The sequence below is a fragment of the Dendrobates tinctorius genome, unplaced genomic scaffold (assembly GCF_039654945.1).
Source record: "Dendrobates tinctorius isolate UK_male_01 unplaced genomic scaffold, ASM3965494v1 ptg000396l, whole genome shotgun sequence".
Lineage (NCBI taxonomy): Eukaryota > Metazoa > Chordata > Amphibia > Anura > Dendrobatidae > Dendrobates > Dendrobates tinctorius.
Genome location: NW_027362062.1, coordinates 3,861,482 through 3,888,351, shown reverse-complemented (window position 1 = coordinate 3,888,351; position 26,870 = coordinate 3,861,482). Strand labels below are relative to the sequence as shown.

General features: G+C 45.2%; 1 protein-coding gene across 6 annotated transcripts in view; it reads left to right on the top strand.

Annotated features, from left to right (window-relative positions):
• RABGAP1L (RAB GTPase activating protein 1 like) overlaps nucleotides 1-26,870 on the top strand; it is a 336,048-nt gene that overhangs the window by 247,348 nt on the left and 61,830 nt on the right. The window contains exon 1 of one of the 6 annotated variants that reach the window (XM_073563618.1): nucleotides 11,179-11,730. The exons of the other annotated variants lie outside the window; for them this stretch is intronic. Within the exon in view, the coding sequence (XP_073419719.1) occupies nucleotides 11,470-11,730 (261 nt within the window). The 5' untranslated portion in view covers nucleotides 11,179-11,469. Of the gene's footprint in view, nucleotides 1-11,178; nucleotides 11,731-26,870 lie in introns of those variants that run through there. 6 annotated transcript variants of the gene reach the window in all.

Here is a 26,870-nt window from a genome sequence, read left to right as displayed (position 1 = left end):
GTCATGGTTAGGACATGGTTAATGTCCTGTTCTGACAGGGTTAACATTGCCGGCCTCTCTTTGGATCTGGGAGGGGTATTTATGCTCACTCCATACTGGCATTCTCTGTCAGTTATACTGCTGTTCTGGTGTGTCTGACCCCTGGTGTGTGTGTACTCTGCATTGTTTGTTTGCTTCCCGTGTATGACCCGGCTTGTTCCTTCACTCTGTACTCCGTCTCTCGTTTTTGGTACCATTGTCTTTTCTGGTTCTGACCTCCTGGCTTGGCTATCGTTACTCCGTTACAGTTTGTCCTTATTGTACCGTCTATTGCCCGTTCTGGTTTTCTGACCTATTGCTACGTCCTGACTATTCTTTCTGTCTAAGCCCTTTGGTACTGTCCTGCTATCTCGTGCTTTGACCCGGCTTGATCTGGTGTCTGTCTCTGTCTATGCTCCTTGGTAACATTGTCCTGTAGTTACCCTTCTAGGAGTTTCCCTGCAGCTCCTAGCTCTGTGGAGCTTAGGCCACGCCCCCAGCAGTCACGTGATTCAGGTCCTGGAGCATGCATTGTCACCACTGCTGCTCGCTCCGCAGGTATCTTTGTGCACAGTCTTTGTACTCAGGACACGCGTCCTGGCTCAGTGAGCAAGTGCAGTGCGGTGTTCCTGACATGTTTATGAGAAGGTTTCTTAACTCCAGCCTGAGAGAATATAACTCGTTGTGTTTGGTAAAATTTTTATCTGCTTTGGCTAGGTTCTCTAGTTTTGTAATTTGTTCTAGTAATGTTTTTTGTTTGCGCTCTCTTTCTTTCTTTTGTCTTGAGGCCATCTGGATCAAGTGTCCCCTGATGACACACTTATGTGCCAGCCACAAAGTTTCAGGTGTGATCTCCTGGGATTTATTCTCTCTAAAATAATCCATCAGAGTATTTCTTATTAATGTTATATTGTCTGAGGAGTCTACAACAAATTTGCTGTATCTCCAGTTGTAATGTCTTTGGTCTAGTGAGGAGATGCGAAGTGTCAACAGAATAGGAGCATGGTCTGACCATGTGATAGGACCAGTTTGAAAATCTACGTATAAATCTAGTAATGAGAAGCTGGTAAATATGTCGTCTATTCTGGTGTAAGATTTGTTGTGAGGGCAGAATCGGGTATATTCTTTTGAGGTGGGGTTTAAAATTTTACAGCTATCGTGTAGGTTGGAGTCTTCCAGCCACTTCAGGTTTACACTCCTATAGTATGAAGCAGAGGAAGAGCAGTCAGTGTCTGGGTCTACAATACAGTTGAAATCTCCTCCCCATATAATTTGACCTTTGCTGAAGCTAGAGAGTTTTCTCTTAACTTTGTTGAGAAAATTAATTTGTCTAGCATTGGGAGTGTACACATTGACCACAGTATATTCTGTACCCTCTAGTGTGAAATTAATGGCCAGCTGTCTGCCTTTATTGTCTTTATGTACATCTGAAATTACCACAGGTAGATCCTTATGAAAGGCAATGGCTACCCCAGCTTTTCTTCTTCCTTCATTATTGGAGAAGAAAATCTGAGGATATTCTGCATTTTTGAATCTTACATTATCGATCTCCAGAAGATGGGTCTCCTGTATCATTACAATATTTGCTTTTAGTCTAGTAATCTCTCTCCACAATGCAAATCTTTTGAAAGGACTATTAAGCCCATTCACATTAAATGACAAGATTTTCAAATCCATAGTATGTCTGAGGGTGTAAATGCAATAAATGTATCAACAAGACAGAATATTTAACCTGAACATGAACCCAAGGGATATGGTATTTCTCTGGAAAGTTTTTGCCAGTGCCTGCTTTGCCTGCATATAAGAACATTTAACATACTAAGAAAAGAGAAATATTACTAAATATGAATTTCTCAAGAGAAATGATGGCAAGAGAGAGGCTCTCAGTTAGCACGTGGGGGGTATAAAAGTTCAGGCCAAGAGCCAGGGTCAGCACCTACCAAGGTCTTTATCTTTTCTTTTGTGTAGACCAGGTTGATGATAGACGTCTTGGATGTTGCAGAGAGTTTCTCCTCTCTTGATTGGAGGATGATGGAGTCTTCATTGGAGGAATACCTAAATCCTGGAAAAATCTGGCACAATTATCAATATTAGAGAGAGCAAAAGTAGTATTCTCCTTAATGACCAACATTTTCGTGGGAAAGCCCCATCTGTATAGCACCTTGTGCTCTCTCAGATGAGTAGTAATAGGGTAAAAGTCTCTCCTTTTTTGCAATGTAGCTTTTGAAAAGTCTGCAAAGATTCTTATGTCCTCATACGGCCTTGGTAAAATAGGTGACTGCTTAATTTTTTTCAAAATGTCCTCTTTTGTCAGGTAAAAGTGAAAATAAGCAATGACATCCCGCGGGGCCCTCTCAGGGGCGTACTTGGATTTAGGAAGTCTATGTATGCGTTCCAATAGAAGGTCCCCTTTGGTAGCCCCAGGGAGCAATGTATGAAGCATTTTTTGCACATAAGGATTATGATCTCTGTCTTTAATATTTTCAGGTATTCCTCTGAATTTGAGGTTATTTCTTCTACTTCTGTCCTCTTGTTCTATTAACTTTGATTTTAGAAAGGTAACCTCTTTTTCTAAGGCATAGTGTTCATCTATTAAGGTATTATGAGACTTAACCATTTCCTCCATTTTGGACTCTAAGTGATCCACTCTCTGGCCCAGACTGTCTATGTTATTCTGAAGGTTTGTATTATAACCATCTATTTGTTTTTTAAATTTCTTTGCCAGAAGGCAGATCATATTTTTTATGAATGCTTCTGAGGCTGCAGTGTTGGTAGCTTCTACCTCAGTCAGCACTTGTAGTATACTCTCAGATGCAGGGTTGTCTGAGGAGAGTGAGTCCTCCAATTGTGGCTCCTGTTGCAGCTCAGCAGAGCTGCTGCTTAATCTGCGGCTATTTTGTGAGTCAGGGGATAATTTCCTCTGTGGTGGCGTTAGAGGGGTGTCCGATATGTTAGATATATCAGGGCAGGAAGAGGAGCTTCTTATTATATTCATTTCATATGCTGTAGCAGTGTGCGCTATTGCTGCGCTGTATTTTGTATGTTGCGTGGGAATCTGGCGTAGTGTACACAATTTGCGTACTTGTAGCGTAGTCTCGCCTGTTTCATGGCTAGTCTCGCGATATTTTGCTTGTTTGTGCTCAGCGCTGCTTTTAAGTGTAAATTTAGCGGTCCCCTTACTAGCTGGGGTGGCGGTTTCAGCAGGGTTGGGGTCAGACTTACCCCCAGACTTGAATACAGCATGTTTCACCCTCTGTGGTGTCCTCACCCGCTGTGCGCCGCTGGGGCTGCAGGCTGTGGCTGCTGTGTGACGGGCGCCATCTTGACTCCTCAGCATGAGGGGAGAGCGCTCCGGTTTCTTTGATTTATCTGCTCTTTTAGTGAGCGGATCCATGTTCTGAAGGCACCGCTAGTGTCAGTGTAGCTTCCGCAACCCCTCCATGCCAGTCCTGGCTTAAAAGTCGCTTTTCTTCTCCTCTTGGCAGGCCGCCCTGGAAAGGAGCACAGAGCTCAGGCTTCCATACAGCTCAGACGCTGGCCACGCCCCCTAATTCTAATTTCCTGAGATAATGGACTTTTGGGTTTTCATTGGCTGTAAGCCATAATCATCAACATTAACAGAAATAAACACGTGAAATAGATCACTCTGTAATGACTCTATATAATGAGTTTCACTTTTTGTATTGAAGAACTGAAATAAATTAACTTTTTGATGATATTCTAATTTTGTGAGAAGCACCTGTATATAAAGCCGTACATGGTTTTATTACATATTTCTGCGGTTTTGCAGTGTTTTGGTTTTTTCATGCCTTGCTGAAACACATTTATCTCTTTCACTTCTGAAAAAGTCACGGCCATTAATTACATTGCAAAACCGTGACGGGTTGCAGTCAAACCCCATTTGGCCTTCTGATGTGGTTTTGAGTCGGCCTTAGAGCACGGGCACACAGCATCTTTAAGACGCCGGCGGAACTGTCACATTTTCTAAGTTGAAAACACTTCAGCAAATTGCCAGCGGTATTTTCCGTGAAACATTTTCTCAGCCATTTTGAGGGTGGCTCCGCCAGTGATGTCTTGGCACTACACTTTTAAGTACCGTATATAGAACAGGTCACTTCTTTTAATCAGTACAAGTTTCAGAATCCTGACACGCTTAAAAAATAGTAACAAGAGACTGAACAATGCACACTGCAAGTTGGTTTTACATTGTTTAGCATTATGTACCTTTTTTGCAGAGGTTGTTCCGGCAGAATCCACCTGAGAAATATATTCTGTGTACATACCCTTAAAAAAAAATAAAAATCTAAACATGTCATGTACAGTAGATATTATTATTATTATAGCACCATTTATTCCATGGTAGGGGTATACCTAATTAAAAAATAAAGAGTACATTAATCTTGAACAGTAGAAGTCCATTATAAGTTTATGCTTCGAACATGCAACACTGCCCTTCACCTCTCCAAACAAGCCTATTTCAACACCCTCATCACCTCACTGTCCAATAGCCCGAAACGTCTCTTTGACACTTTTCATTCTCTACTCAACCCAAGAGTACAGGCCCCAACCACGGAGCTCCGAGCTGACGATCTGGCCAATTACTTCAAAGAAAAAATTGACCACATTCGACAGGAAATTATCTCCCAATCACCTCATACCATGCACTGTCCTCCCTCCCCCACTGCATCTAGCTCACTTTCTGATTTTGAACCAGTCACGGAAGAAGAAGTAAGCAGGCTCCTTGCATCTTCTCGCCCAACCACTTGCATCAGTGACCCATTTTCGTCACATCTCCTCCAGTCCCTTTCCCCTGCTGTCATCACTCACCTAACTAAAATATTTAACCTCTCTCTCTCTTCTGGTATCTTTCCCTCCTCATTTAAGAATGCCATCATACATCCAGTACTTAAAAAAACATCCCTCGACCAAAACTGTGCCGCTAACTATAGACCTGTCTCTAATCTTCCCTTCATCTCTAAACTCCTGGAATGCCTGGTCCACTCCCGTCTTATCCGCTATCTCTCTGATAACTCTCTTCTTGACCCTCTCCAATCCGGCTTCCGCTCCTTACACTCTACTGAAACTGCCCTCACTAAAGTCTCTAATGATCTACTAACAGCTAAATCTAATGGTCATTACTCCATGCTAATTCTCTTGGATCTCTCTGCAGCATTCGACACTGTGGATCATCAGCTCCTCCTCACTATTCTCCGTTCCATTGGCCTCAAGGACACCGTTCTCTCATGGTTCTCCTCCTATCTCTCTGAAAGCTCCTTTACTGTATCTTTTGCCGGTTTCTCCTCCTCTCACCTTCCCCTTACTGTTGGGGTTCCTCAAGGATCAGTCCTAGGCCCCCCCCTTTTCTCCTTGTACACTGCCCCTATTGGTCAAACAATCAGTAGATTTGGTTTCCAGTACCATCTCTATGCTGATGACACCCAATTATATGCTGCTTCTCCTGACATCACGCCAGCCTTTCTAGAAAACACTGGCGATTGTCTAAACGCTGTCTAACATCATGTCCTCACTATATCTGAAACTGAACCTGTCAAAGCCTGAACTCCTTGTGTTTCCTCCCTCTGCTAATGTACCTATACCCGACATTGCCATTTCTGTGTGTGGCTCCACTATTACTCCCCAGCAACATGCCCGCTGTCTTGGGGTCATACTTGATTCCGAGCTTTCCTTTGCCCCCACATTCGATCACTGGCTCGCTCTTGTCATCTGCACCTCAAAAACATTTCTAGAATACGACCTTTTCTTACTTTTGAGTCTGCAAAAACTCTTACTGTTTCTGTTATTCATTCTCGTCTCGACTATTGTAACTCTCTTCTAATCGGTCTCCCTCTTACCAAACTCTCCCCTCTCCAATCTGTCTTGAATGCTGCAGCCAGGATCATATTCCTCACCAATCGTTATACCGATGCCTCTACCTTGTGCCAGTCATTACACTGGCTACCCATCCACTCCAGAATCCAGTACAAACTTATTACCCTCACCCACAAAGCCCTCCATGGCTCAGCACCACCCTAAATCTCCTCCCTTGTTAAAGTATACCACCCTACCCGCGCCCTCCATTCTGCTGATGACCTGAGGTTAGCATCCTCAATAATCAGAACCTCCCACTCTCGTCTCCAAGACTTTACACGTGCTGCGCCAATTCTTTGGAATGCACTTCCCAGGTCAATACGATTAGTCCCCAATCCCCACAATTTTAAGCGTGCCCTGAAAACGCATTTATTCAGACTGGCCTATCACCTCAACATATTAACCTAATCTATCCCTGTGTGGCACAGCCAAAAGTTTTACCATAACCAGTTTCCCCGCATCATGTTCCCACATGCTTTATGCATCCGTTAGCCTTCTGTGTCTGGACTGATACACACTTAACATTATGGCTGGTCCATACAATCAGGGCAACTGTTACCACCCATCTTTCGTGTCTCCCTTTTTTTCCTCATAGATTGTAAGCTTGCGAGCAGGGCCCTCATTCCTCTTGGTATTTGTTATAATCTATGTGATTATTGTTATGCTGTAATGTCTATTGTCTGTACAAATCCCCTCCGAAATGTAAAGTGCTGCGGAATATGTCGGCGCTATAGAAATAAAATGTATTATTATTAAGTCACGACTGGTACAGGAGGAGAGAGGACCCTGCCCGCAAGGGCTCACAATCTACGAGGGATGGGTGAGGATACAGTAGGTGAGGGTAGAGCTGGTCATGCAGCGGTTTGGTGCAGGTTGTTGGCTTGATGGAAGAGGTAGGTCTTCAGGTTCCTTTTGAAGGTTTCCACAGTAGGCGAAAGGCTGATGTTATGGTAGAGAGTTCCAGGGTAGGGATACGCAGGAGAAATCTTGTACACAATTGTGGGAAGAGGACATAAGAGGGGGATTAGGGAAGGAGATCTTGTGAGGATCGGAGGTTGCGTGCTGGTAAGTACCGGGAGGCGAGGTCACAGTTGTATGGAGGAGACAGGTTGCGGATGGCTTTGTATGTCACGATTTGGGTTTGAACTGGAGTTTCTGGGTAATGGGGAGCCAGTGAAGGGCAGAGTGGAGAAGTTGGGGAATAGCGGGGGGACAGGTGAATTAGTTGGGCAGCAGAGTTTAGGATAGATTGGAGGGGCGCGAGAGAGCTAGAGGGGACCCCACAGAGTAGGAGGTTGCAGTAGTCAAGGTGGGAGATGATGAGAGCATGGACTAGGGTTCTTGCAGATTCTTGACTAAGGAATGTCCAGATCCGGGAGATATTTTTGAGTAGCAGTTGGCAGGAAGTGGAAAGGGTGTGGATATGTGGTTTGAATGAACAGTGAGAGTTCAGAGTTATCCCGAGGCAGCGAGCTTGCGGGATTGAGGAGAGTGAGCAGTCATTTACTGTAATGGATAGGTACGTTGGGGGGGGTCAAGTGAGATGGGGGAAAGATAAAGATGATGAATTCTGTTTTGTCCATATTGTTTTAGAAATCTAACAGAGAAGAAGGATGAAATATTGGACAGATATTGTGGGATTCTGGTTAGTAGGGAGGTGATATCTGGTCCAGAGATGTAGATATGTGTGTCATCAGCATAGAGGTGATACTGAAAGCTGTGAGATTCTATGAGCTGTCCCAGGCCGAAGCTGTAGATGGAGAAGAGCAGGGGACCTAGGACTGAACCTTGCGGGACACCTACGGATACAGGGCAAGGTGAGGAGGCGGGGTGCGAGTGGGAGACGCTGGATGTCCGGTCTGTTAGGTATGACGAGATCCAAGATAGGGCCAAATCTGTGATGCCAAGAGATGAGAAGGCATGTAGTAATAGGGAGTGGTCCACTGTGTCAAAGGCAATGGACAGGTCCAGGAGGAGGAGGAGGACACAGTAGTGTCTCTTGGCTTTGCCAGTTTGTAGGTTATTAGTGACTGTAGTCAGGGCAGTTTCAGTGGAGTGATGCAGTCGGAAACCAGATTGTAAGTGGTTGAAGAGGGAGCAGGAGGAGAGGTGGGAGGACAATTCAAGATGGACGTGTTGTTCCAGTAGTTTTGAGGCACAGGGGAGAAGTGATATGGAGCGATAGCTAGACACAGAGGATGGGTCATGAGAGGGCTTTTGGAGGATAGGTATGATTGAGGTATGTTTGAAGCATGAGGGGAAAATTCCAGTTGTTAGTGACAGGTTGAAGAGACGAGTTAAGGTTGGCATTAAGACTGGTGAGGTCTGGGATGACGTGGGAAGGTATCTGGTCGAGTACACAGGTGGTGAGATGTGATGTTGAGAGTAGTACAGAGAGTCTATCTTCTGTAATGGTGGAAAAGCTGATTTTGGCAGAGGAGGGCCAAGTAGCTTTGAGGAGGGGTTGGGGGGGTGTTGTAGGTCAAAGATTTTCTCTGATGTTGTCAATCCCCATACTATTCAGTGTATGCTGGCATTGTAGGCATTACAATGAATGTATCCCCATTGCTTTGAGGATCAACCTGTTCTTACTATTTATTTGAGCTATTGTTTGTTGTGACCTACTCATAGTAAGTTATTGCAAAAATCTTTTTTAACGTGTACCAATAAAGCATTTATATTTTAATATACCCTTAGTTTACTTTACTTTTGATGGTTTCAGTTTGCTCCAATCTTTTTCTCTCGTTTACTGTAATACGCAGCATGTACACTACCTGTTTAAGGTCACTTAGAAATTTCCTTATTTTTTAAAGAAAAGCAGTTTTTTCCAATGAAGCTAACATTGATTCAGAAATACACTCTATACATTGTTAATGTGGTAAATGACTATTCTAGCTGCAAACATCTGGTTTGTAATGCAATATCTTCATAGGTGTATAGAGACCCATTTCGAACAACCATCACTCCAGTGTTCTTATGGTACTTTGTGTTTGCTGTGTAAGAAGGCTAATGAATGGTTAGAATACCCTTGAAAACCCTTGTGCAAGTATGTTAGCGCAGCTGAAAACAGTTTGACTGATTAGAGAAGCTATAAACCTGACCTTCCTTTGAGCTAGTTGAGAATCTGGAGCATTACATTTGTTGGTTCCATTAAACTCTCAAAATGGTCAGAAAAAAACCGACTTTCATGTGAAACTCGACAGTCTATTTTTGTTCTTAGAAATTAAGGCTATTCCATGTGAGAGATTGCCAAGAAACTGAAGATTTCCTACAACGGTGTGTACTACTCCCTTCAGAGGAGAGCACAAACAGGCTCTAACCAGAGTAGAAATAGAAGTGGGAGGCCCCGCTGCACAACTGAGCAACAAGTCAAGTACATTAGAGTCTGTAGTTTGAGAAATCGACGCCTCACAGGTCCTCAACTGGCAGCTTCATTAAATAGTACACGCAAAACGCCAGTGTTAACGTCTACAGTGTAGAGGCAACTCCTGGATGCTGGCCTTCAGGGCAGAGTAGCAAAGAAAACCATATCTGAGACTGGCTAATATAAGGAAAAGATTAATATGAGCAAAAGAACACAGACATTGGACAGAGGAAGATTGTGGACAGACGAATACAAGTTTGAGGTGTTTGGATCACACAGAAGAACATTTGTGAGACTCAGAATAACTGAAAAGATGCTGGAAGAGTGCCTGACGCCATCTGTCAAGCATGGTGGAGGTAATGTGATGGCCTGCGGTTTCCTTGGTGCTGGTAAATTGGGAGATTTGTACACGGTAAAAGGAATTTTGAATAAGGAAGGCTATCGCTCCATTTTGCAACGCCATACCTTACCCTGTGGACAGCGCTTGATTGGAGCCAATTTCATCCTACAACAGGACAATGACCCAAAGCACACCTCCAAATTATGCATGAACTATTTAGGGAAGAAGCAGGCAGCTGGGATTCTATCTGTAATGGAGTGGCCAGCGCAGTCACCAGATCTCAACCCCATTGAGCTATTGTGGGAGCAGCTTGACCATATGGTACACAAAAAGTGCCCATCAAGCCAAACCAACTTGTGGGAGGGGCTTCTGGAAGCATGGGGTGAAATCTCTCCTGATTACCTCTGCAAATTAACTGCTAGAATGCCAAAGGTCTTGCAATGCTAGAATTGCTGCAAAGGAGCATTCTATGACGAAAGCAAAGTTTGAAGGAGAAAATTATTATTTCATATAAAAATCTTTTTTTCGAACCTTATCAATGTCTGGACTAGATTTTAAATTCACTTGGCAACTCATTTGATTAATAAAAGTATGAGTTCATGGAAAAACACAAAATTTTCTGGGTGACCCCAAACGTTTGAACGGTAGTGTATACGAACATGTGCTATCCGATTTTTCATTGTACAGGACACAGACCCATGTTATTCAATAGGTCTGTTCAGATGAACGATTTTTTTTATCTCCGCCCAAGTGTCCGTGAGAAAAAAATAGCATCACGCACTACCATCATCCGAGTCTCGGGTGAGACTCACACATTCAAGTCTGTGAGTGCGAGAAAAAAATCGGATCCCACACGTACCATCACGGACATTTTTCTGTTATAAAGCTACGGTGTTGTATTTGTATTTGATCAAGTACATGTTAATGTAGTTCTATGAAAACTGATCGTACACGGACGTCACACAGACGTAAAGATGAGATACACGGATGACACATGGATAAAAATCTGAAAATTAGAAAACAATCGTCTAGGTTTTCTGGTTAAACCCAGACGTCTTTTCATCCGCTTGTCTGCAGGCACCCTAAAAGTTGTAGAGAGAGAGAGAAGCGGCCGCGGACTATTCCAACACCATTGCTCTAAGCTTAGTAGCAAACCCTGAGTATAACACTAGAGGGAGAGCTTGTATTTGATACCAGATCTGTATGCCGTGTTTGTCAGGGATTTACCTAGTGTCGCCACCTGACACCATCTAACCATATAGAAGGTCCATTACCATGGGCGTGAGCGAGCGCCCGTACATACAGGTGATTTCCCTTGGTAGATTTCTGCTTTCTAATAATTGCACAGGAGGTATTTCTTATTTTGCATTTTTATTTAATCACCTCCTATAAAATAATTTCTTGTAGGATAAATGTAAAAAAGAAGAGCACTGGGATGAGCGGCGACATAGAAGGTAGAAGAAAAGGGCGTGGGCGATAAGGACTAAGGGGTTTCCTATTGGTTTGTGATGACAGCATCCTTTTCGGAGCATCCTCCCTCCGTCCATGCTTGTTCGCCTCCCTTCTACTCCCTCCTTCATTACTGATTCATGATGAGAGGCTGTAGCAGCAGCGTCTGTGGATGCAGTGATCTCATCGCTCGCTCCTGCAGCCCCAGCCGAGCGCACACATACAGAAGCCGGGCCCTGCTCTTCCCTCCCTGCATCCACTGCCGGCTCTACTCCGTCACGCTGCCCTCTCACAGATGCTGCTCTTTTTTGTAACGGTGCCTTTACGTCTATCGTAGATACATGCATAGATGACTCTACACATGCCATGTAATGGATGTCTGGTCGCGTTCCTCCTAAGGATACTTCCATGTGGCATTACCATGCCCTAGATGCCCAACACCACCATTCCACTTGCTAGAAATTCCTCCTTTAGCTTTTTAAAGTGTATGCATTGGGGGGATTCCCATAAGGACCCCCACATGGAGGAAAGGATTCCTTCTTTTACCCCAACAGCCCCTAAGCTTTCCCCTCCCGTCAAAAAGTCCCAGGACGTTCAGGATGAGAAGAGCAACTTTGTCAACGAGTACGCCTGTCGTGTCCTGGAGCTTCTGGGCATGGGGCATCGTTTGTTTGTACCCCGACTTCTGGCGGTGAGAGACTTGTTGCATCGTCATTTTTTATTTTTTCTGGAGCAGGGTCTGCATGTTTTTCATTCTGCATGACTTTGTTGTATGTCACCGGCGTTGTTTGTTGTGTGACCCAACCCTGCCAAACGTCTCTCTTTCTCCAACTGTTGCACCCACTAGCCAATATATGATGTATTTCCTCATTGGAATGGGTTAGGCTGAATATTTGGAGGGATGTGGAGGCCTACCGGGGTTGTTTACAACAGGGTTGAGATATTGGCCATTATTTATCATTATTTATCCATATCTGAATATACACATCACGCCTTCTGGGCCTACACCAAATCATAAGAATCACCCATCACGGCCCCGTCATCATTTTTTTTTAAGCATTCGTTGGCCTGCGATTGACTGGCATTCCTCTGCTAATGCAGAAATTCCCTCGTCTTCAGCCTTTGATGGGTTTCTGAGGATGAGCTGTCCTTAATGATCCTCATGGTATGTTTACTGCTCAAAACTCTCCTGAGCTGTGATTTCTATGTGGCTCATTTTACTCCCATTTTTGGCACAGATCTGACTTTACCTGGCCTGCCAGGTTTTGATTATATATATATATGCTATTAAAATATATTTCTCCATACAAAAAAGCAAGAAAATATATAGTAAAAAGTCATTTTAGTCTGGAATTCCCTCTGGGTTTACATCTAGACCATTCTAAATTTAGGATCCAAAAGTATGTGTGAATTGGCAATGAAATGAGGTAAGGGATGAGGGTAGGGTTGGAAATTTGGAAATCACATTTGGAGGTGCATATCATATGTAGATTTTTCTTATAATGGTTCCAGTGATTGAATATTTATTATTTTAAGTTTAACTTATAAGAACAGCCACCATGATACCTAGAGGTATGTGATAAATCAGAATAAAGGCACCATTTCTGCCAGTCAGAGTGGCAGAGTATACAGCGTACAAGCTGCAGTAGATGTGGGATTTGGAGAGTTTGAAATGGATTGTCCGTTTTTATTAAGAGACGGCATATAGTGATGGTTTCCTATTGCGTTATGGTCAATGGATTCCAACCTCTGGGACTCTGAGAAAGAAGGGGTCACAGAGATGGACAAGCACTGTCGCCTTAATTTTTTTCTCCACATAGTAGTGTTCAATCGCCGTCTATGTAGGAAACTGAAACACAGCCCTAAGTGAGTTGGGCAGCAGTCCCGTGACCAGAGTTCCGCTGTGCAGGGAAAAGTTAGAAGGGGGTGCAAGGCTGAATTGGACCACTGCAATTTTAGGATCATTAACAGGTCAGAACCTACTGATTACATCATGACTGTATACTCAAGTGATGTGGATATGCTATCACATAGCAAGAAGCGAAAACTTCTTTACAGTACAGCATATGTCGGCAGATTTCACAGTGCAAGCTGCATACGTTATTAAGCAGATCTTAGACCTGATGAGGATGCTGAAATTATTGTAAAAATCCACATCAGTTTGGCTGTAAAATCTCTACCTACCTCAGCTCCTCCGGGTCCTTCCTCCCTGCTGAGATTCCATACTGCTAAGTACAAGCTGCAGCTACCAATCAGGCTGGATGGGCAGAGAATGAACACACTCGGGCTCATGAGCAAATTAATTTTTTAGCTGGATAAAAGTCTAATTTTATGTCATAATATACAGCCAATCTGACTGGTATTTTCAAAGTAAATACACCGGCCTTATCCAGTCTCCTCTCCATTCATTGTCAAAAGGACTGCTTTTTTCCGACAATCCCATAGACAATGAATGGAGTGAATGTCAGGCATGCTGTATAGTTCTGGTCCCAGAGTTCCAGAGCTTCGATCTCTGGGTCACTGGGGGTCTCACTGGTCGGACCCCCAGCAATCAGCCAGCATGGATTCTTTGATTAGGGAATATTTGTTTTTACAGACTATAGCAGGCGGCCAGGAATCTGAACAATATGTAATGAATGATTCTATGTTGCTATGTAAAAACAAAAAGTGCCTTCTGCTGGATGAAGAATGGCGGTCCTCACTGCATGGCCGGCCAGTAAAAGGTTTGTGTTAGGCCTCTTTCACACATCAGTTTTTTGCCGTCAGGCGCGATCCGGCTTTTTTTTGTAAAACCGGATCCGGCAAAATGCAATGCCGGATCCAGTTTTTCCCCATTGACTTGCATTAGCGCCGGATCGCGCCGGATGGCATTGCGTTTCATCCGTTTTTTGCCGTATCCGGCTACTTGTCTCATTCTGGCGTCTGGAAAAAACGGCTACTGTAACGTTTTTTGTCTCCGGCGAAAAAGCCGGAAGCGCCGGATCCGACGCTTCCGGCTTTTTGCTACAATGAAAGTCTATGGGCGCCGGAATGCGCCGGATCCAGAAAAAGACGGATCCAGCCACCGGATCCGTTTTTTTTAAGTCTGCGCATGCTCAGATCCAATTGGCCAGCCCCCAGGAAACAGATATAACCTGCTAGACGGATCCAGCAGAAAAACGGATCCGTTTCTACAGTTCTCCAAAATTTATGCCGGATCCGTTTTTTCTAAAAATAGCCGGATCCTGCCTGACGGCAAAAAACTGATGTGTGAAAGTAGCCTTAAGAAAAAGAATGATCCTCATGCCCAACAGGTCATTGAACTCAATTTGATAAGTGGACACATTGATAAGCACTCAACATAACAAATACGGCTAAGGGAAATACAAAGAAACGTATTCCAGTCTGGCTCATCAAGGGAATAATGGACCCGATCTTGTGCAATTTGGTCTTTTAGAAGCAAAAAGCAATCTGATATTTATCTCCCTCACTTCTTATGTGCGTCAGTGTAAACCTACAAGACTGGCATCAAGGCTCTCATAGACCTAAAGGGAAGTTATCAGAAAATGATCTTTAAAATCATGTTTTTGTGATACGTGTATTTTAGAAAAAAAGTTGCTATTTTTTTCATATCACGTTTGTTGTATATAAAAAAAATAACATTAGTAATGTAGCAATTTTTACACTGGTCACTAGGGCTATTTTACATTCATCCGTCCTTTGAGGAAGAGTTTTCAGCAGTTTCCTGATGATCAGAGGCAGGATTACACCAACACCTCTATACATTGCTGATGACAGAGGATCTACCAATCACAATAGACGATGTCACAGATCCTCTGCTTCCCCTCCCTTCACAATGACTTTTGCACACTCTCATTAGATGCTTCAGTACGAAAGATAGGTTCGAATTTTGTACATTGTGACTAATGTTCATGTGAATTTCCTGAAAGAATAGGAAGTTAGAGTCTAAAAGAGCCCTAGTGGCCGGTGTGAATATTGCAAGGTTTTTTTTTTATTATTTTTAATGCAGATTATGATAGTTAAAAAAAAACAAAAAAACATTGGCAACATTTTTTAAAAAAATGTAACACAAAAAACTGATTTGTAAAATTGGTAATTTTCTGATGAGAAATTCCAGTGCAGGAAGTCTAAATTCTCTATTGTACCTTTTGGAAAGAGAAATGACTGGGCTAAAGTTACTACATATTTTTACCACTTCTAATTGCTATGTTACTCTTGCACTAATCAATCCACACACCCGCCAAAAGAATGAATGGCGAACGTACCCGAAGCTGACGGTGGCTGGGATTTTACCCATTTTACTCCTATGTTCAGGAGTTACCGTCACTGAGGAATAAAGCACCTGCAAAGTTTTCTGAATACCAAAAATCTGTTGAAATAGACAAAAGCCATAGAGAACTGCAGTACTGGAAAATGTCTCGGAACCAGATTCGCTATAAGATTTTTCCAGGTTCTCAGACTTTGCAATTGTAAATATAATCATCAGGATATTTATCTGGAAAATTGCTGAATGGAAGAAACATTTTACAGGAGATACCCGAGTTCTGTTTGGTGATCTATTTTACCTGTCGGCAAATTTTGTATATTTAATGGTATTTAAAAAAAGAAAAAAAATCAGTGAAAGCTTCTTTAAGCCTCATTGAAGCCAAAGCATTTTTCTTGTGTGCAAAGAAATACTACCTCTCTCATCAGTGTTTGGATTACTGTGTCATCAGTTTTTTGTTTTTTTTGTCCAATATAGATAAACAAAGAACAAAACACTTCTCCTATACTTTGCAATGTTAAATATGGACAGCACATAGATGTCATCCGTGTGCTGCTCATACAGCGGTTGCAATAAGTATTGAAGGCAACACCAGTTTTCTAAGTAAATCTATTTCTAAAGGTGATATTGACATGAAATTCTCACCAAATGTCTGTAACAACCTGTCCAATCCACACAGGCAAATAAACCGTAGATTTCCATAAATTATGTATAATATTGAGAAATGACACATGAAAAAGTATTAAACACGCTTAGGCTACTTTCACACATCAGGTTTTCGGCGTCAGGCGCGATCCGGCGTCGTGCCGGAATGCCGGATCCGGCAAATGTTTTGTAAAACCTGATGTGACGGATCCGGTTTTCTGCCGGATCCGTCTTGTTCTTGACAGACAAAACCGGATCCGTCTCATCCGGTTCATCCGTTTTTCGACGGATTACGCCGGATCTGGTTTTTAAAATTGACCCTTGTGGCCTTCAGAACGGGATTGGCTGCTGGAAAACTATATATAGCATGTTCCTACAGCCCTTCTTTGACAGGTTGTAGAGGAGAAAGTGCAGGTTGGAGAGAAGAGCAAGTTACTGGCGAAGATGGATGTTGTCATTGGAAATATTACCACTAGAAGTTCTGTGACGGTTTCAGTAATGAGGGACAATTTTGCACTATACTTTATGTCACCTCAAGGCAGAGTACACTGGCAGGATGACAGAGTGTGAAAGATTTGTGCCCTAACTTGTGTACCTTCTGGACCAACAGTATATACCTTTGCCAACCAAAGTTGGCTATCTTGTCATGGTCTTACTATTTTTAGCTTTAGGCCACAGGTGTGTACCTGGTTGTGTTTTATGCAAAGTATTTCACCTTTTAACAAAAGTTGTGTACATTGTTAGGAAATCACCAACAATAAACACAACTTTTCAGGTGAAATACTTTGCTTCAAACACAACCAGGAACACAACTGTGGCAAAAAGCTAAAATTTACCCACAGTTATATACCTGGTTTTGAATACCTTTTTACCTTTTAAATACCCTGTATTTAACCTTTTTTTTTAAACATATTAAGCCGCAGAAAGAAATGACAGACAACCAGTGTAAACAATAATTAAACTTTTATTTAAAATATTTTTTTTTGTGTAAACTGTTTTTAAAGTTAAAAAAAACTTTTTTAATAAAGGTTTGAAACCAACCAAATGGGCATTTTTATTACAAAAAAAACATTATAACTCGGTGTAGTGTGGGGTGGAAATACTGCTGGAGGGGCTGCGGGACACTTCGACAATGGGAGTGTGGAGAGAGGACTGGGATCGTGGTGGGGAAGGAACAGTTAGAGGTGATGGTGTGGAAAAAGCTACAGAATGGGTGGACATGTGGGAGGCAGAAGAGGTGGTGGGCGGTGGAGTGGAGGGTTGGGCAGGGACTGTAGGAGCAGATGATGTTGATGGAAAGTTGTATGGGGAAGGAGTTTGGTACGGGGAAGGAGTTTGGTACGGGGCAGGTTGCTGGAAGTGGGGAGATGTCTGGTACTGGGGAGGTTGCTGGTACTGGGAAGGTTGCTGGTACTGGTGAGGTTGCTGGTATGTAATAGGAGGGGGAGGATGGAAAGTGGCTGGAGGGGGTGCAGATGTAATAGGAGGGGGAGGATGGAAAGTGGCTGGAGGGGGTGCAGGTGGAGGAACTACAGTGGTGGGAGGTGGAGGTTGGGAGGTAACCTGCTGTAGAGCACCGTGGCACGAATGCATTACATGCATCTGCTGGGTAGGAGATAGTGTTGCCATGCGCTCCACAACAGACCTGAAAAAGGTGTGGTTTGGCGAAGATCTTGCTTCTGAATGCATGGTTTGCAGAAGTGTCTTCACCTCCAGAATGCTGGAGTTGATCTGCTGAAAGCCTGCGGAGATTTGCTCTGACAAGACTTTTAGACAGTTCTGGAAAGATGCATTCAGATGCAAGAACTCTGGCGCATAACTCTTTTTTCCATTCTACATGACGGCACCACGAGAGAGGGGATCCGCCCTACGAGGACAGGAAACCTTCAAGATAAAAAGGGCGGCTCCTCTCTCCGCATCAGTTGGTTTCCTGTCCTCGATGGGGAACCCTCAAGATGAAATCCTCTTGATGGAAGAAAGAAGAGGATGCCTGGGCCTGGGTCGGGTGATTACTGGCAGGCACCGGTCTGCTACACCCGTCACCAGGTACCGGTAGTCGCCTCGGGGGCCATATATTCCTATGCCCCCCCTGAGCGAGAGCATGGCCACAGCCGGGCATACCCAGGCGAACGGAGGTGAGGAGGTCCAGGGAGGCCACTGATAGTGTCCCTCCCTGTTGACATATAGTGGCCATGCAGCCCGGGAGGCACATCAGTGCCCGGGCAGAAAAGCTCCTCGGAGGCCACAGATTGTGTACCCTCCCTGTGAGCACCAGACACCGGACCCCGCAGCGGAGGTCGTTCTGCACATACCTGCGCCAGAGCAGGGAGATGGGGTCCACCATGCAGGTAAGAGGTGTCCGGGGGTCCCGAAATGCAGGCGCTCACTCGGCCGGGCGGCACCGGGAGGCGCGCGCACTGAGAGCGCGCATCATGGCCGACGAACCGGAAGTAGTGCGGCGACCCGGAAGTAGAGCGGCGCGCACGACACCACGGGGCCTGGGAGAAGCAGAAGGTGCGCACGGTCCCAGGAGGGGCACGGAGCACGCATGCGCGCGCACGCACGTCCACACAGAGGCGCGGCAGGTGCAAGACCAGTTGGTCTAAAAAAAAAAAAAAAAAAAAAAAAAGAGACTGCTCTCATTTGGCTCATGCTAAGCAGCTGGAAGCTGGGGGCTGCTATTTAAACCGGTAGTGGCTGGCGTCACTACACCATTACATGGTCAGGTGTGACTGCTCTCAGCACAGGATAGCAGCAGACATATACGGCAGGATGGAGAGCCCCTCGCCAGAGCATATACAACCACCCCAGGAAGCGAAGGAAAGGCGGTCAAGCTCACACGAAAAGAGCCAGACACGCCGCAGCAGCAGTGGAAGCCGCTCGGGCAGCGCACGGGCGGATCGTCAACGCAAGAAGGAGGGGTCCCTAGTCTCCTTAGGAGACAGTGAGAAGACCAGTCAGCCTCCAGATCCGGTACCCGTTTTGTGAAAGCGTCCGAGTGGTGAGTGAACTACGAGAAAGTCCAGTACTCTAATGTCTGTTCTCTTTCTCTTGTCTCCTCTCTTCCCTCTCCTCCCTCTCTTACATACATTGGCGGGGTGGAGTATAGAAAGTCCCTAAGAAAAGTAGGGGAAAATCTAAGAATAAATAATGTGCTTTATGCAAAAGTCCCGTAGGAACAGCCTGGAATAAAAAGTTATGCCAGGAGTGTATTAACAAAACAATAGCGGAGGAGACTCCCTCATTCTCGGATAGTCTGAGGTCCCTAATTCAAACAGAGGTTTGTAAGTCAGTAAGTGCATTACAATCTGCGGACGCAGATAGGAAAACTAGGGGTAGATCCAGCCCCTCAGGGGTCTCTCAAGAAGACTATACAGGATCAGAGGAGGACTCAGATAAAACGCACTATTCAGATAGTAGCTCAGATGGGGAAGATACGTTCCCAGTAGAATCTACGGATGAACTTATTAAAGCAATCAGATCTACCATGGGGCTGGTAGAGGAGCGAGCAAAAAAGACAGCCCAAGAACTCATGTTCAGTGGACTACAAAAGAAAAAGCGTAAGACCTTCCCTATTAATGAACAAATAGAAGAGCTCATAAAACGCGAATGGGAAAAACCAGAGAAAAAGTCCCAGATATCTAATTCTCTGAAGAGGAGGTATCCCTTTGAGGAAGTGGCATCCTCATCCTGGGATAGGGCTCCCAAAATCGATGTAGCAATATCAAAAGTCGCCAGGAAAACCTCCCTACCCTTTGAGGATCTGGGGTTTCTGAAAGAACCGCTGGACCGGAAGACTGACAATTGCCTTAAGACAGCCTGGGAAACCTCGGCTGGGGCGCTAAGACCGGCTATCTCAGCTACGTGTGTGGCTAGGTCTCTAAAGATATGGGTAGACAACTTGGAGGATCAACTAGAACGTGGAGTTCCCAGAGAGTCAATTCTGGAAGCATTACCGGCTATTAGAGCGGCGGCAGACTTTCTCGCAGAGGCTTCTGCAGACTCGGCCAGACTAGCAGCAAAGTCAGCAGCCTTAACCAATGTAGGACGGCGCGCAGTATGGCTAAAATGCTGGCCGGGGGACACTCAGGCAAAGATGAAACTGTGCTCTCTGCCATGTGAGGGAAATTTCTTGTTCGGACCTGCATTGGATGACGTATTGGAAAAAGCGGGTGATACAAAGAAAAATTTTCCAAAACAACCATTTCAAGCGTTTCGGCGCTCCTTTCAGAGGGGCCGAAAATTCAGAAAGCAACAATTCAGAGATCAAGACAAAAACAATTCTGACAGGCGATACAGAGGAGGGAGAGGCTTCTATTTCGGTAAGCCCTCCAGGGAAGCCAAAAAACCCTCCCAGTGACGGTCCTTCTCAGGTGGGGGGAAGGCTCTCTCACTTCCTCCCAGCCTGGAAGAGAATCTCATCCAGCACCTGGATCCGACAGATAGTAGGGTCAGGTCTGGAATTAAAGTTCCACCATTGGCCACCACAAAAATTCATTCAGACTCCAGTGCAATCTTCTCAAGAAAGACAAGAGAGTCTGGAAGAGGAGGTATTGTCACTCATACAGAAACTCGTACTGGAAGAAGTTCCGGAAAAAGAAAATAAGGAAGGCTTTTACCCCCCCCTATTTCTAATAAAGAAACCAGACAATTCCTGGAGGACAATTATAAATCTGAAAGGCCTCAACAGATATTTGATAGTCCCATCATTCAAGATGGAAACCATAAGATCTGCAGTGAAACTCCTCTTTCCTCGGTGTTACATGGCGGTCCTGAATCTCAAGGATGCTTACTATCATGTCCCGATCCGGCAGCAAGACCGCAAATATCTCAGGGTGGCAGTCCAGATAAAATCTCAGTGGCATCACTTTCAATACAGGGCTCTGCCCTTTGGGGTAGCAATAGCCCCCCGGGTCTTCACGAAATTAATTGCGGAGGTCTCGGCACATCTCAGGGAAAAAGATGCCCTGGTAATACCATATCTGGACGACTTCCTGATAGTGGGGAGAGATTTCTCTCACTGTCAGGAACAAGTCAAGATAGTGATGGAGACACTTCAGACTCTGGGTTGGCAGCTGAACCTCAAAAAATCCAAACTGGAACCAACTATGATCCAGAATTTTTTGGGCCTAACAATAGACTCGGTGATGCAGGAATGTCGCCTCCCAGAGGAAAAAGAAGAAAAAATCAAAAACCTAATCAGGACAACATTAAGAAAGCCAGTAATGACTCTGAGGAAAGCCATGTCAGTGTTGGGATCCCTAACTTCCTGCATACCAGCAATAAAATGGGCTCAGTTTCACACAAGGGAACTTCAGTGGTGTGTGTTACAAAACGATCTGAGGCTTCAGGGGCAGTTAGAGCAAAAGCTCACCATCCCGGACCCTGTACTCCAGTCACTCAGGTGGTGGTTACAGATAGAGTCCTCTCCAAGGGGAGTACCCTGGACATATACAGCCTCCAGAGTAGTCACGACAGATGCCAGCCCCTGGGGCTGGGGAGCCCATCTAGACACCCTATGGCTTCAAGATCCTTGGGCTCAGAATGAAAAAGATCTATCCTCAAACGAGTGGGAGCTGCTAGCCATCGAAAGGGCGCTGGAAGGTTTACTGACACACCTGACAGGACATCACGTGAAAGTCCTATCAGACAATTGTACAGCAGTAGCATATGTGAACCATCAGGGGGGCACCCGTTCTCGGTCATTAATGAAAATAGCGGGAAGAATACTGACTCTAGCGGAACGTCAGTTTCTCTCATTATCGGCCCTGCATATCCGAGGTGTGGACAACCTGAAGGCAGACTTTCTGAGCAGGAACCGGTTGAAGCAAGGCGAATGGTGCCTAAAAGAGTCCATTTTTCAACGGATTATGCTTATGTGGGGGAAACCCATAATAGATCTCTTCGCCTCAAAAACCAACAGAAAGGTTCAAAAGTTCTGCTCTCTAAGTCCAGCAGACATGCCACTGGCGGTAGACGCCTTCAGGATAAAATGGACATCAGGTCTCCTGTACGCCTTCCCCCCGATATGCCTCATTCCGTTAGTCCTGAAGAAGATCAGGGAGGACCGAGCCAGAGTAATTATGATAGCTCCCTTTTGGCCAAAAAGGCCGTGGTTCTACTGGCTAAGAGTGATGTCGGTGACGGACCCATGGGTACTCCCAGAGGACCACGACCTCCTAACACAGGGTCCCTTCAATCACCCTCCGAACTCCAGGTTGCATTTGACAGCCTGGAATTTGAAAGGTCACTGTTAGAGAAAAAAGGGTTTTCACAAAGGTTAATTTCCACCCTAATCAGTAGCAGAAAGCCAGTGACTACAAAAATATACCCACCTCAGGCCCAATACGGGAGGGAGAAGTACCGGTGAGGGCAGTGCTAGAGTTTCTGCTAAGGGGTTTAGACTTGGGCTTAGCTGTCAGCACCCTCAAAGTACACGTTTCAGCCCTGGCAGCATTATTCAACTATGACCTAGCAAATGATAGATGGGTGGCCAGGTTTATCCGGGCCTGTACTAGGGCTAACTCTGTCCCATCTCCTAAACCTCCTCCCTGGGATCTAAACTTAGTCCTATCATCTCTAACAGAAAGTCCATTTGAACCACTAGACATGACATCAGATAAAGTGTTAACTTTAAAAACAGCCTTATTAGTGGCACTTACATCGGCACGTAGGGTGGGGGACTTACACGCACTGTCAGCAGACCCGCCATACACTCAGGTTATGGACGATAGAGTTGTCTTAAGATTAGACCCAGCATACCTCCCTAAGGTAGTGTCGAAATTCCACAGAGCTCAGGAAGTAGTCTTGCCATCCTTTTGTCCTAACCCCGGTAACAAGAAGGAGGAGAGGCTACATTGCTTAGATGTTAGGAGATGTATCCTACAATATTTAGAGATGACAAAACCCTGGAGGAAACAGAGGGCCCTATTTGTTTCATACCAGGGGGCAAGGAAGGGCCTTAAAGCCTCTAAGCAAACTATAGCTAGATGGGTGAGAGAGGCCATCATACTAGCATATGGTAGTGCAGGCAGGGCTGTTCCAGAGGGCCTAAAAGCCCATTCCACGAGGGCCATGGCAACGTCCTGGGCGGAGAGAGCGGACGCCTCCATCGACCAAATCTGTAAGGCGGCCGCTTGGTCCTCTCCGTCTACCTTTTTCAAACATTATAGATTAGACCTATCTGCTACCTCTGATCTCACATTCGGGAGAAGAGTGTTACAGGCAGTGATCCCCCCCTAAAAGAGAATACAAATCTCTGTAACTCTCTCGTGGTGCCGTCATGTAGAATGGAAAAACACGGGTATTACATACCTGGTAATGTGTTTTTTCATGAGACATGACGGCACCCTTATATTCCCGCCCTATCACGTCATTAGTTGGGTGTTTCGTTAGTATTATACACTCCCTTGGTGTTGGAAATTTAACAGTATTAAAGTTGTATTATTTATGTGTACACTAACCTGCGGAGTTCCTCTCGTGCTCTGTAAAACAACTGATGCGGAGAGAGGAGCCGCCCTTTTTATCTTGAAGGTTTCCTGTCCTCGTAGGGCGGATCCCCTCTCTCGTGGTGCCGTCATGTCTCATGAAAAAACACATTACCAGGTATGTAATACCCGTGTTTCCTGACCCCTCTGCCGCTGCCGCCCAGTACCCGCAGGTGTACTAGAGGTGGCAGGGGCAGAAGGGTGGGGTAAAGGGAAAGCGATCTCCTCACCAGCAGCTTCATGTAATGTAGGCGGCCACGATGCTCCTGTGCTGGTGGATGGGACAGATGGGTCGAATGTGTGGGAAGGCTGGGAAGGTGCAGATGTACCGGGGCGGTCGAAGTGTCCCTCGGTGCCCGTCTCCTCAGGGATCGCCTCAGAAGGGTCCAATCGTGCAGGCTCCCGAGTGCTGCTCACCGTGCTGTGGAATAAAGAGAAAAAAAAACAATTAAAATACTGACATGGTATGGCCCTGGCTGAAAAAAAAAGTTACATCTAACATTTTTTTTCACATGTGGTGTGTAATATTTACCTTCTAGTGACCATTGTTTCCCGGAGGAACGACAGGGCTTGTGCGTACTTGTACTTGCTCCTGCGTCCTCCAGATCCACTCGGGGCCCGCATCTCTTTATTGAACTCCTTCTTGAAACGATCCCTCACAGACCGCCACCGATTCACAATTCTGTTCCCTGAAACGAGAAAGGAGTGGTTAGTATACAACATCAGTGTTTCACAAACTCCAGTCCTCATGGTCCCCAGGGGTCATGTTTTCAGGATTTCCATAGTAAATAGAAATCCTGAACACATGATCCGTGGGGACCACGAGGACTGGAGTTCGGGAAACACTGGTTTACATCAAGCAACCGGTACTGTATATACTTACGCTCTTTAATCTGGGCCCGAACATCGAGGTCCTCCCAGCGGCCCACAAGGAGCGAACAGATTTCCTCCCAGAGTCGTCGGGTAACGATAAGGTCAGCGTGGCGGCGGTCAGCCATATTCCAGAGCGGCTCCCTTTCTCTGACGAGATCGATGAGGTGGTCCACATCGAGTCCTCCATCCTCACCGTCAGAGTCGGGAGCACGCTGTGAAGGCTGTTAAAGAAAAAGAGAAAAATAACATAATTAGCCTCCACAAAAGAAATGAAATAAAAAGTGCAAAAAAACAAAGCAAAAATATTTATACTTACACGCTGGTGACCGCCGCGTTGCTGTCGCCGACGACCCTGGGAGGCACTGCGAGGACCTCTTGGCCGAGCACCAGATTGGGAAGACTAGAGAAGAAAACAAAAAATGTTATGTCTTTGGAGGTAGGCATTTGTTTGCTGTGTGTGGTCTGCAGAACATTGTTTTCTATGTGTTGTGTGTAGTGTGATGTTGTGTTTCTGCGTTTGATGCAAAAAACTTACCAATTGTGAGCCCACTCCAGGTGTCTGTCCACCCCTTCCTTCTTCTTCTGGGAGCTCCTCTTCATCTTGTGAATCCTGTTTTGAAATAAAAGGCAATGAATAGACATATATTACAGAGATGATGGATTTTGGAAATAAAAACTTACCGTCAAACGCTGACGATGCGAGGGAGGGCTCCCAGAAGATGATGTGCTGTCTTCCTGGTGGCCACACTCCATGCCTGTGGGTGGTGTTCCAGCTGCTGCCATTGCTGCTGCTGCTGCTGCATCTATTGGGCGGCTGTTGAATAAAGAGAAACAAAGGGCCAATGAATATCTTGATATTCAATAGCCCTAGTTTGGAGGAATGGGGGATTTGATAATTACCGTCTCTCATCTGCTGCTGGCCTCCCCTCCTCAGCATGTTCCATTTGCTGCTCCATTTGGGGTGGTGGTGGTGCTGATGGTGCTGCAGTGGTCTCCTGCCTTCTCCTGCTGCGCTTGGTTGCTTTCTTGGGTGGCATGTTGGGTGTGGCTGTGGGTCCCACTGTCTTGCTTTTATATATGTCTTGTGGGCAGAGCTACTGAGCATGCTCAGACCAAAAAAAACGGATCCGGCTTTCGCCGGATCAGGCGCATTGCGGCGCTCATAGGCTTTCATTGTGTGAAAAAGACGGACGCGCCGGATCCGGCGTGTCCGGCTTTTTCGCCGGAGACAAAAAACGTTACAGTAGCCGTTTTTTCCAGACGCCGGATCGCGACACATTGCCGGATCCGGCGAAAACCGGATGAAACGCATGGCCATCCGGCGCGATCCGGCGCAAATGCAAGTCAATGGGGGAAACCGGATCCGGCATTGCATTTCGCCGGATCCGGTTTCTGTCAAAAGCGCCGGATCGCGCCTGACGGCGAAAACCTGATGTGTGAAAGAGGCCTTACTGAAATGTATTTAATACTCTACTTCATACAAAAGCCTTTGTTGGTGATGAAGCTTCAAGACGACTCCTATATGGTGATCGGGAGATGACGTCGCGATCTCGCGGGAGTGTGACGACTCGCGGTCATTCGCGATGATGTCGCGGGAGCGTGATGTCTCACGGTCATTTGCGCAAACGATTACTGGGACCGGGAGCGTGGAGAGAGGCAGGAAGGCTGCGCGGGACGACGGAAGGTGAGAATAACAATATGTTTTATTTTTTTTTTATTTTTTTTTTTTACATTTTATCTTTTACTACTGATGCTGCATAGGCAGCATCAGTAGTAAAAAGTTGGTCACACTATGTTTGACGAGTGTGACCAACCTGTCAGTCAGTTCTCCAAGCGATGCTCCAGATCACTTGGAAAACGCTAGCATTCTGCAAGCTAATTACGCTTGCAAATCGCTAGTTTTTCCACGGGAAAAATCGCAGGAATTTAAAATGCGATTTTCCCACGGAATGGAATTCCGGAATTCTCGCGGTAACTTCCGCGAGAGTTCCACTACATGTAAACGTATCCTTACTTTCACATGAATGACTCTCAAAGAAGGATGAGTGTCTGAGTGAGTCTAAAGACTGGTGCTGTAGCAGAGATCTGACCAATCAGCCAAAAAGAGAGCAAAATAAGGACAAAGACTTATTATAAGGGTATATAGCAAGCCATGGATTAATAAGGACATCGGTGCAGTCTGTTACTGGAAGAATATATGCATCATATGATTCTAGAAGGATTTTGATGAAAGAAACCGCTTTTAAAAAATTTGTGCTGCGTTCTGATTGGTTGTTATAGACAGCAGGGCTAGTTTTTATAGTCATAATCTTGGTGTGTGTGTGTATGTGTATATATATATATATATACACACACACACAATAAAACTAGATAAATGGGGTGGTTTAATGAAGAGCCACATAAGAGGTGGCAGGGAGGAAGTGTGGGAATATTAGATGTAAGTGATGACACGATCAGGTCATAATTGATCTTACAGAATGAAGTGCTGTGGGAAGGAAAAGACGATGAAAGGTCTGTACTGTCAGGAGAATAGACAGTCATGCACTATTTCTGGGTCTTTGG